Source organism: Triticum urartu, chromosome 1A (genome assembly GCF_056163025.1).
Source record: "Triticum urartu cultivar PI428250 chromosome 1A, HENAU_Tu73, whole genome shotgun sequence".
NCBI classification, from domain to species: domain Eukaryota; kingdom Viridiplantae; phylum Streptophyta; class Magnoliopsida; order Poales; family Poaceae; genus Triticum; species Triticum urartu.
In genome coordinates this window covers 5159681-5172045 of record NC_141873.1, presented here as the reverse complement: position 1 = coordinate 5172045, position 12365 = coordinate 5159681, and the positions used below count along the sequence as shown (strand labels likewise).

At 47.1% G+C, this 12365-nt stretch overlaps 1 protein-coding gene across 5 annotated transcripts in view; it reads left to right on the top strand.

Annotated features, from left to right (window-relative positions):
- The first annotated feature begins 229 nt into the window (after positions 1-229).
- LOC147988184 (disease resistance protein RGA5-like) overlaps positions 230-12365 on the top strand; it is a 120260-nt gene continuing 108124 nt past the window's right edge. The window contains exons 1-4 of one of the 5 annotated variants that reach the window (XM_087543425.1): positions 234-1312; positions 2772-2855; positions 2970-3027; positions 3113-3156. In XM_087543425.1, the coding sequence (XP_087399551.1) occupies positions 486-1312; positions 2772-2796 (852 nt within the window). In that variant the 5' untranslated portion in view covers positions 234-485 and the 3' untranslated portion in view covers positions 2797-2855; positions 2970-3027; positions 3113-3156. The other 4 variants (XM_087543426.1, XM_087543429.1, XM_087543427.1 and 1 more) reach the window with 4 other exon arrangements.

Below are 12365 nucleotides of genomic sequence, written 5' to 3'. Positions count from 1 at the left end.
CTTCCAAAAAAATAAGCACCACGTGGAAAAAAAATATTTGAAGAATTTTCTCTCCTGTAAAAAAAAGACCAGTCTTATCTTCTAAATCAGACCAAGCATTCATGATCAGATATGGATGGCCATCATTTTGTGATGGCAAGCAAACCTAGAAAAGTCTAATTACACATACAACGCATATTCTAATTACACACACCTAATCGTGAAGAAAAGTCACTCCAGCACAGTTTGAAACTTTAGTTAGAAAACCATGCACATGTGATGTGCGAGGATGGACCACGCTGCTCCAAATCTTATCTCATTGGCACTGTTAACCCACGTAAGGGATTGACGGCTCATAGCACATGGAGTGTTGCACCACCACCATCCATTTGTAGCTGGATCCCCATCAATCCACCATCTCCTCCGTTTCTCCAGCTCTAGCATTAGAACCAACAAGCACAACTCCTCCGCCACCGCAGGAAAACACACCCCTCCTCGTCCAAGCCATGGAGGCCGCCATGATCCCCTTGATCAAGAAGCTCGGCGGCCTACTCGGTGACGAGTACAAGCTGGAGAAACGCGTGAGGACCGGCATCAAATCTCTCATCACGGAGTTGGAGATGATGCACGCCGTTCTACGCAAGATCGGTGCCAAGCCGCCGGAGCAGTTCGACGAGCAGGTCCTCATCTGGGCCGGCAAAGTGAGGGACCTCTCCTACCATATGGAGGACGCCGTCGACAATTTCATCGTCCGCGTGGAGGACCATGGCCATGACCGTGGCTCCACCAACATGAAGAACAGAGTCAAGAAGTTCCTCAAAAGGGCCACCAAACTGTTTAGCAAGGGAAAGGCTCTTCATCAGATCTCCGATGACATTGAAGAAGCTCAGCGGCTCTCCAGGGAGTTGGGTGACCTGCGCCAAAGGTATATGATTGACGCGCAAGCCAAGGGTACTGGTGATGCCATTGACCCTCGCCTGAAGGCGGTGTACAAAGATGTCACAGAGCTTGTTGGGATAGATCACATAAGAGATGAGCTGATCAAGAAGCTGTGTGACAGTGATCAGAGGTCCGATGACCACTTAAGGAACATGTCTATTGTTGGATTTAGCGGGCTGGGCAAGACAACTCTGGCCAAAGCAATGTATGACAAGATCAAAGTGCAGTTTGATAGTGTAGCTTTTGTTTCTGTGTCTCGGAATCCTAACATGACCAAGATTTTCAAGAAGGTCTTATATGAACTTGACAAAACCAAGTATGCAACCATCAACGAAGCTGCTAGGGATTATGAACAGCTTCTCGATGAATTGAGAACGCTTCTTCGGGATAAGAGGTATGTACGCAGCACCAGATGATTATCATTACTCTTTTCAGGAGAGTCCGTAATGCTAGTTAGTTACATGTCCCAAATAAGTTTGATTTTGGTTTTGTTAAATTGATGCTGCTATTAAGCCTTACTTTTGTGTTTTACTAGATAATTACCCATCACATGGACGTTAGCGTGTGATTTACCTGCCCTAAAATCTTGCCTGTGATTTACCTGCACAAATAAATTATAGGATTTTATTTGGTAAGCACTCCAGTATAGGGAAACCATTATATGTTGAGCACCTAGGAAGATATGCACTCAGCAGATGCTTTGCCTAGTGCAACACTCGGTGTCCAGCACTCGGCACACCCTTGGTCAGCATAGCGGGTTTTGCCGAGAGTCATTTCAAGGGTGCTCGGCAAACCCTATGTCGTTTATACGTTGTCTCCAAGAGGGCTTCTACAAAATTCTCTAAAAAATTATTGTGCCCTGAATGATAAATATGATGATGCCATGCCTAGTTTGTGATTTTTTGGCCTCACAGAAATTTCCATTGATTTAAATGGCAACATACCATGTGTCAGTGGGCTAACCTTGGCCCCTCGGAGATGGGGCATCCGTCTCCTTTGGCCGCACAAGGCCTAGGCATGGGCACATATAGGAATTTTCAACTGGTTTCTGCATATGATTTCATGTGGTGGTAGTTCAGATCTTGAATTTCCAGCATTAAAACCCTAGAAATGCAATTAATGTTCAGAATATAGTAGACGAGCCCTAAAAAGGCCAGGGCTTGGCATGTGTCATGCCAAGGCCTTTGCTGAGTGCAGAAAAAGTTTCAAGGCCAAGGGAGAATGGATCCCAGACTCCCTTCATAATCCGGACCCGTTCCCTCTTGAAATCCTATATACTCACTAGTAGAAAAAGGGTCAAACGTGAAGCACATTAGTGCCGGTTTGTATTTGAGCCGGCACTAATGTATACATTAGTGCTGGTTCCAACGGCTAGCCGGGCCGCTTTCATTAGTACCGGTTCGTGGCGAACCTTTAGCACCGGTTCGTGCCACGAACCGGTACTAATGAGAGTGGTGGCAGGATGTTGTCAGTCTGGGCCCCCTCCAGCACCTTTAGTACCGGTTCTTGGCACGAACCGGTACTAAAGGTCGTCCTACATAAACCCTTCGTCCACCCGAGCTCGCTCTGTTCTTCCCCTTTCCCCTCTCCTCTCTGTTCTTCCCCTCTTCCTCTCGAGCTCATCACACATTTTGCCCAAATTTTGTCAAGATTTGAAGGCCCCCATCCATTGAAATGATCACAAAGGTTAGCAACTTTGTCCTTTCATCTCTCATTGCTAGATTTACTCTTGCAATGCTTTATATAGTGATTAATTTGTGAGTTTAGTAATTTGGGAGGAAATATATATATGTGCTAGTATTTGATTTATATGCAATTTGAGGTCAAATATAACACTTAGTTTGCATATGTAGGTGTGGTTTACTTAGTGCCTTCTAAATCTCCGTCGTAACCACCGTCGATCGCCCGCACCATCCCGTCGCCGGCACCACCTTGTGGTGAGCCTCTTTGTTCATGAAATTTTATATAAAAATTGATGTTTGTGTGATTTGTATATATAGCTAGTTACTCGTATAATTATCTTACCCGTACGTTGTTTGTTATACATATAGTGCCATGGTTTTGATATCCGTCCCCGTCGGCCCTCGTCCTTGTTATGATTCGGATGTGGTATATATATTCTCTTTTAAAACTAGTTGCATTTCGTGTTTATGACAAATTATGCCCATCAAGTTGACATAGAAATTTTTTCTAGGAGGTATGTGAACCGGAAATTCCAACCGACCCTATTGTCGAGAGGTTAAATTTAGGGGGAGAAGATGGAACTGGAGTTGCATGTTGCCGATGTCGTCGATGATCACAAGATCAAGATGGAGAAAATGCGCTTGAAGATCAGAAAGATTAGAAAATATGCCATCGATAGTGAGGCTTGGTATCATTATGCTGTTGGATCCATTGTTACCTTAGTTGCGATCTTGATCGCATTTGTTGTTGCATTTATATGCTTTAGCTAGAGAGTTATTTGTTTGTTGCATTTAAGTGTTGTATGAACTTTATGTATGAACTTGTATTAATTTGGTCTATTCGGTGTTGTGTAATGAAGATGAGCCGGCAATGGATGTACGATGACCGATGCTCTCCCCAGTTCGTTGAGGGCGTGCATACTTTTCTGATTGCGGCTGAGGCAAACAAGCGGGCGGATGGTTTTATGCCTTGTCCATGTGCTGGCTGTAAGAATGGTCACAATTACTCTACGTCAAGAACCATTCACGTCCACCTGTTTGAGTCCGGTTTCATGCCCCACTATAATGTTTGGACCAAGCACGGAGAAACAGGGTTATGATGGAAGACAATGAAGAAGAAGAGGACGACGACAGCTATCCTGGCCATGGGTTCCCTGAATAGGATGATACAACAATGGGGGAAGAAGCTGAGCCGGTAATGCGGGAAGAAGCTGAGCCAGCAATGCGGGAAGAAGCTGAAGAAGAGGCATCAGATGAGCCCGTTGATGATCTAGGTCGGGCCATTGCCGATGCAAAGAGAAACTGCGCAAGTGATTTGGAGAAGAAGAAGTTGCAGCGCATGTTAGAGGATCACAAAAAATTGTTGTACCCGAATTGCGTAGGTGACAAGAAAAAGCTGGGCACCACACTGGAATTGCTGCAATGAAAGGCAGAGAATGGTGTATCTGACAAGGGATTTGGAAAGTTGCTGGTAATGATAAAGGATATGCTTCCAAAGGACAACGAATTGCCCGAGAGTACGTACGAAGCAAAGAAGGCTGTCTGCCCTCTAGGGTTAGAGGTGCAGAAGATACATGCATGCCCTAATGATTGCATCCTCTACCGCGGTGAGTACGAGGATTTGAACGCTTGCCCGGTATGTGGTGCATTGCGCTATAAGATCAGCCGCGATGACCCTGGTGATGTCGAGGGCCGGCGCCCCAGGAAGAAGATTCCTGCCAAGGTGATGTGGTATGCTCCTATAATACCACGGTTGAAACGTTTGTTCCAAAACAAAGAGCATGCCAAGGTGATGCGATGGCACAGAGAAGACCGTAAGAAAGACGGAAAGTTGAGAGTACCTACTGACGGGTCGCAGTGGAGAAAAATCGAAAGAAAGTACAGGAAGGAGTTTGCAGATGACGCAAGGAGCGTATGGTTTGGTCTAAGCGTAGATGGCATTCATCCTTTTGGGGAGCAGAGCAGCAACCATAGCACCTGGCCTGTGACTCTATGTTTGTATAACCTTCCTCCTTGGTTGTGCATGAAGCGGAAGTTCATTATGATGCCAGTGCTCATCCAAGGCCCTAAGCAACCCGGCAACGACATTGATGTGTACCTAAGGCCATTAGTTGAAGAACTCTTACAACTGTGGAATGGAACAGGTGTACGCGCGTGGGATGAGCACATGGGGGAAGAATTTGACCTGAAGGCGTTGCTGTTCGGGACCATCAATGATTGGCCTGCTCTCAGTAACCTTTCAGGACAGACAAACAAGGGATACCGCGCATGCACGCACTATTTGGATGATACCGACAGTATAAATTTGGCTAATAAGAATGTGTACATGGGACATCGTCGATTTCTTCCGAGCAAGCATCCCGTAAGAAAGAAAGGCAAGCATTTCAAAGGTGAGGCGGATCACCGGACGAAGCCTCGCCACCGTACTGGTGCTGATGTACATGATATGGTCAAGGATTTGAAGGTGGTCTTTGGAAACGGTCCTGGTGGACAACCTGTTCCGAATGACGCTGACGGACGCGCACCCATGTGGAAGAAGAAATCTATATTTTGGGACCTGCCCTATTGGAAAGACCTCGAGGTCCGCTCCGCAATCGACGTGATGCACGTGACGAAGAATGTTTGTGTGACCCTGCTTGGCTTCTTGGGCGTGTATGGGAAGACAAAAGATACACCTGAGGCACGGGAGGACCAGCAACGTATGCACGGAAAAGACGGCATACATCAGGGTCATGCAAGCTACGCTCTTACCAAAGAAGAGAAGGAAATCTTCTTTGAATGCCTGCTCAGTATTAAGGTACTGTCTGGCTTCTCGTCGAATATAAAGGGAATAATAAACATGGCAGAGAAAAAGTTCCAGAACCTAAAGTCTCATGACTGCCATGTGATTATGACGCAACTGCTTCCGGTTGCATTGAGGGGGCTTCTACCGGAAAACGTTCGATTAGCCATTGTGAAGCTATGTGCATTTCTCAATGCAACCTCTCAGAAGGTAATCGATCCAGAAATCATACCAAGGTTACAGAATGATTTGGTGCAATGTCTTGTCAGTTTCGAGTTGGTGTTCCCACCATCCTTCTTCAACATCATGACGCACGTCCTAGTTCACCTATGCGAAGAGATTAACGTTTTGGGTCCTGTATTTCTACACAATATGTTTCCCTTTGAGAGGTTCATGGGAGTCTTCAAGAAATATGTTCATAACCGTGCTAGGCCAGAAGGAAGCATCTCCAAGGGCCGTCAAAATGAGGAGGTCATTGAGTTTTGTATTGACTTTATTTCTGACCTTAAGCGGATTGGTGTTCCTGAATCATGGCATAAGGGCAGACTGGATGGAAAAGGCACGCTAGGAGGGGAACAAATAATATGTATGGACGGACATTCTCTCACTGAAGCACACTACACAGTTCTACAGAATTCCGCCTTGGTGGCTCCGTATATGGATGAACACAAGAATTTGCTACGCTCCAAACACCCGGAGCGGTCTGATGACTGGATTACACGTGAACAAACCAGGAGTTTCGCCAGCTGGTTGCAAGCACGTACCATGCATGACACCTCTATTGAAGATGACCTGTACTTGCTGTCCCAGTTACCATCTTTGAATATAATGACTTTCAAAGGGTACGAGATAAATGGTAATACATTTTACACGATCGCCCAAGATAAGAAGAGCACCAACCAAAATAGTGGTGTCCGCTTTGATGCAGAAACCAAGACGGGAAAGGAAACATATTATGGTTATATACAGGACATATGGGAACTTGACTATCGACGTGGTTTGAAGGTCCCTTTGTTTCGGTGCAAATGGGCCAATATGATACGAGGCGGGGTAACGGAAGACCCGCAGTACGGATCTCAAAAATCTTGCGTATGCAGATGAACCATTCGTCCTAGCCAATGATGTGGCACAGGTTTTCTATGTGAAGGACATGTCTACCAAGCCAAGAAAAAGAAAAGATAAGGAAGCGAATGCATCGTACGATGAGCCAAAGCGGCACATAGTTCTTTCTGGGAAGAGAAACATCGTGGGAGTGGATGACAAGACAGACAAGTCAGAAGATTATGAAAAGTTTGATGAAATTGCTCCATTCACAGTGAATATTGACCCGAGCATCCCGTTAAATGATGAAGATTTTCAATGGCTATGGCGCAAAGGGACACACGCGAAGAAAAAGTTTCACACCCAAAGATCTGGGATGTGATCGGCTTAACTATCATCACTTTCTTCTGTGTTTCACACCCAGGAGGGAATCTCTGTAATAGTTAGGGTAGCTAGTTATGTGTTTTGGCATTTGAAACGCGAAGAAATTTTATGTGCAAGCAAATTCTTTCATGCATTTACTGATTTTTTCAGCTAAGTGACCCTGAAATTGAAAAGCATTTCAAATGAACTCAGAAAAGGTTGAAAGTTGGCATGGTATCATAATTTCACCCACTTAGCATGTGCAAAAAAGTAGAGAGGGTTACCGCAAAAACTGGATGCACTTCGTGTACAAAATGGACAATCTGTTTCGAAGTATTAGGGTTTCGGACGAAAACTCATCCGTTACAAAGGCATTTCATTTTTTAAATAACCTAAGCATTACCAGATTGAATATAATGATAAAACACACTAATATTAAACATAAGAAAAAAGAATCACTAAAAAATCTATTTTCAAAGTTAAGTTATTCACAAAAATAATTAAAGCAAAAAAAATAAGAAAAAAAAGCCCACCTACTGGGCCACAGCGGCCTGCATACGACTAGAAACCCAAATTCAAGTTGGGCCAGGATGCAGGCCCGCTAGCCCAGTAGGCCCAACAGGGCATCGCAGAAGAGGTAGGCCCAGAAGGCCTGCTTAACAGAGGAGCTCGAGACAGCAGCGACGGCGGGGCTTATAAGCAGGTGCGAGTGCCCCTTGGCTAGCGAGGTGGGACTAAACTTTTGTGCCCCTCGCCTGGCAGCACACACCCTTTAGTACCGGGTCGTGGCACTAACCGGTACTAAAGGAGGGTCCTTTAGTACCGGTTGGAGCCACCAACCGGTACTAAAGGGGGTCGCTTCCCGCCGCTTGGGCTAGCGAAAACAGACCTTTAGTACCGGTTGGTGGCTCCAACCGGTACTAAAGGTGGGTTCTATATAAGAAAACACTTCAAAATTTTGTCAGTTTCTCATCTCTCCCTCTGCTTCTTCTCCTCTGCACCGTTGCCCGCCGCCCCCGCCGTCTCCATATCCCTCGTCGCCGCCCCGGCCCGTCGCCGCCCCCGTCGCCGCCCCGTCCCCGTCGTCGCCACCCCGTCGTCCCGTCCCCGTCGTCACCGCCGCCCCGTCCCGGCCCGTCCTGGCCGCGTCGTCACCGTACCCGTCGTCGTCGCCGCCCCGGCCCGTACGTCCCCATCCCCGTCGTCGCCGCCCCGTCGTCGCCGTGCCCGTCGCCGTCCCCGTCGCCGCGCGCCCCCCGTCGCCTCTCGCCTCGCCGGCCGGTGAGCGCGCACACACACACACATACATTTTTAGTTATAGATTTTTCTGTTTTTTAGAAATTGTTAGACATTTTTCTGTTTTTTAGAAATAGTTAGAAATGTTAGAATTGTTAGAATAGTTAGAATAGTTAGAAATGTTAGAATTGTTAGAAATATTTCTGTTTTTTAGTTATAGAAATAGTTATAAAAAAGTTAGAATTGTTATAAATTTTTCTGTTTTTTAGTTATAGGAATAGTTATAAAAAAGTTAGAAATTTTTCTTTTTTTAGTTATAGAAATATTAGAAATGTTATAGAAATGTTAGTTATATATAGCATTGTTAGAAATGTTATAGAAATGTTAGAAATTTTAGTTATCAAAATCCAATCATTAAAAAAATGTTACTTTTTGCGGGCATATAGCTAGTATTTGTTGTCGACGATGCCCGGCCCGCATCCTCGCCGTCGACACGTCCGCGACGACGTCCAGCTGACCCATGTCCGGGACTGGGCTCCGCCGGGCTGGCACTGGGAGGTGCTGCCTGGAGGGGCGCGCCGCTTGATGAGGAACCCGGCCCCGGGTCCCGTCGTGGACCCTGATCTCGTTTGGTGGCGTTCGCGTGGGCCAGTTTCGGTGCGGAGGGAGCCGGCCCCGCCGGAGGTGGTACATCGTCGTGTCAGGGAGGAGGACGAGCACGTCCATCGCTACATGGTTGCGTTAGAGGACGGCAGGTTCTCCAATACCTGGCAGTTTCTTCAGGGATCTCACTTCAGCTATGATCCTGTGAGGGTTCCTTCTCTTTGGGTGTCCACCGCCCGCGCCGCAGGAACCGCGAGTGTCCTAGATTCTTCTGTAGTATTCGATCTTTAATTAGCTACCTAGCCAGTGATGTACTATTCAATATTATATATTATTCGAGATGATGTATTCGAGATTAAATCTATTATTCGAGACGATGTATTCGAGATTATATCTATTATTCGAGACGATGTATTCGAGATTATATCTATTATTCGAGATTATACTAAATTGTTTTATATTTCTTTTGGCATAGTTAAATAAAAGCTATGGCGGACAATACCGACAGAGAGAGAGAGAGAGCAGACCATGTTCGATATGATACGCGGGCCAGATGATGATCAGAACGAAGAAGATTATGACGGCTCCGAATTTCTAAACAACACCAGAGAGGGTGATATGATATTCGATCGCGACGACCGAATTGATGAAGTCATGAACTACGATTATGACGATGACGAAGAACATGTTGATCCTGAAACAACAAACCCGGTGAGGTATATATATTTATATAAGCAGGAATCTGGTGATCATTGCATGTTTTAAATGAGTTGAAGATATATTAACGAATCGATCTTTCTTCTTTCAGCCATCCGGATCGAGCAAATCTTCAGGCAAAAGGACGTAATGAGGCCCGAACAAAAAGTTGAAGGAGGGCGTAAAGTACAATATCGAGGCATTCAAACCAAATGGCGAACCATTAGCACCTAAGAAGATTGCGGACAAGTTCGTTCGTCAATGCGGAGTTCTTGTGAAGGACCAACTCCCAATCTCCCTTCAAGAATGGAGAAAGCTAGCAAAGCCACGTCCAAATGTTACTTTTGTCGACGAGAATAAAAAAAACTGCATTGGGATACTCTCATGGAACATTTCACCCTACCAGATCATTTCACAGAAGCAGATGTGCAGAAAGTCAAGCACGCTGCTTTTAGGAAGATGGCGGTTGCATTCAAGAACCACAAGAGAACGACGTGGGAGAAGTACGTCAAGGGAGGAAGGAAGACTCCAGTATTCGAGGGGATACTAGAGAATCAAAGTGCTCATTGGGACGATTTCGTGAAATTCAAGGATTCAGAATTAGCTAAGGAACGGTCGAGAATAAACAAGAAGAATGCCGAAAAAAAGGATAAGTTCCATAAGCTGGGGCCAGGTGGCTACGCGGTGGCGATGCCTAAGTGGGATAAGTTTGAGAAAGAGATGGAGGATGCAGGTGTCACTCCGGTTACTAAGAGCTGGCCCCCCAGGTGCAGGACTTGGTTCTATGCGCATGGGGGGAGTTGGACCCGAAGACAGGCAATGTTTCGACGAAGGCATGTCTGAACGGAGCCGACGATGCGATACTTGTTGCAATAGAAGAGGCTCGATCGGGGGTGTGCCAGCCCAACAGAGAGAACGACGAGCTTACGCGTGCCCTGGGAAATCCTGAACACCCGAGAAGAACACGAGGCAAGCCCAACAGAGATAACTGGAATGCCGACTACAGAACCCGTGCGAGAAAGAAGATTGCGGAGGAGAAGAAGAGGAAGATGGAGGAGGAGCATAGGAAGCGGGACTATGAACGCCTTCAAGGCCTAGAAGCAAGTCAAGCGGAATTGGCAGTTAAATTCCAGCAGCAGCAGGAGCAGATCGACTCACTTAGCTAGCAAAGGGGATCTCAGCAACTGCAGCAGCTAGCGGATGATCCAGCATTGTATAGCAGCGCCCCATCCATGCCGAGAAGCAGCGTGGGTTCCGCCCCAGGCGACGCAGTGCTGGATAGATACCCCGTGGATGACATCACGGAGAACACTAACTGCGAGCTAGACTTCAAAATGAAGAAGATATCCATGAAGGTGGCGGACGCCGTTGCTTTTTCAAATTCCCCCGAGGCAACCTTCCATTGCAACCCAATTCCAGCGGGCTATGCTCGTGTCTTGGTTAATGAGGTGGTGGACCCATATTCGGAGCTACAACTTGACATTCCTGGAGGTGACGACGATAACACATTGGGAGAGGCCATACATCATGTCATCCTATGGAGAAAGGATTGCATCATCTTTCGAAGGCCACCGACACCGCGTCACCCGACTCCTCGTCGAAGTCCGCCACCGAGTCAGCAGACTCCCGCTCCAAGTCCACCAACGCGTGAGGCCACTCCTCCTCCTCCAAGTCCGGCAAAGTGTCAGGCCACTCCTCCTCCAAGTCCGACACAGCGTCAGACGTCCACTCCTCCTCCAAGTCCGGCAAAGTGTCAGGCCACACCTCCTCCAAGTCCGGCACAGCTTCAGGCCACTCCTCCTCGTCCAACTCAGCCCCGTCAGCCGTCTCCGCCGCCTCAGCAATCGCAGAAGAGACACCCCGCAGCTATGGTGTGTAGCGGTACCAGTCGAGGTCATAGTACAGGAAGTACAGGCGGAGGCAAGCGATATAAATATGGTCCAAATCTCAGTACTCCTCTTCCTGAGAGGGCTTACGACAGGACCAAGGAGCAAACCAATGCCATAGTGCGGGCAGAAGTCGACGCCCATTTTGGACCGAAACCGCCACCGCCGCCAAGGGAGAAAGTGCCTGTGGAAGTTCTTGACCACTTCGTTCGTATGGCTTAACCACCAGCTCCTAAGCCTGTTGACACAGACTATGAGCACCACATCAAGAAGTTACATCGACAACGTCTACAGAAGGAGGCGAGCTCGAGCTCAAGCAAACAACAAGCAGCTGTCAAAAAATGCGGGAGAACCGTTGCCCAGCTGGGAGAACAGTGGGCGCAACCGATCCCTCCGCTTGTTGTGCCGCCAACAACATGTGACAGTACGCGCGGCCAATATTATTGTGGGCAAACAGTTTACGTTCCCCAGGTGGGCGATGTGGTAATAACCCAGCAGCATATAACGCAGGCTGAAGAACTCAAGATCACTGTTGGACAACTCCTCGAGATCGAGGACATGCCAGTGCTTACAGAGGAGGAAATAAAATAGAAATATGTCCGGGGCCAACCTTTGGTCAAGCCAGAAGATGTCAAGAAGCTCCCAACGAGAATGTATGAATTGCATCAATGGTACATGGACATTACCAAGATATCCGATCGACAGTCCCTCATGGTGCAAGTCAACAAGGATCATTACTACCATGAGAAACCTGGGACCGTTGAGTATTCTGAACTATTTCAGTTATACAATCAAGACGCACTCGACAAATCTATCGTCAGTTGCTATTGTCTGTTAGAATAAATCCGAGGCAATACCGTCGATCATCCGAGGACCAAACAATCACACGAGCACGACACCGAGATTTGTTAACGAGGTTCACCGATATGGCTACATCCCCGGGGCCTGAATACGGGTGCTCCTCCCCATGACACCGTCACAATACCGCACACCGGCCACCCGGGCGCCGGCACATGCCGCCGGCTCCCCCTTGCGAGCCTGTGCTATTATGTTGGCATGTGTTACATCGCATGTCTACCCCCGCTATATAAGAGAGGCCTAGGATACAAGTGTCCTATTAGGACACGACTCCATATCCTATCTAAACACAATACAACT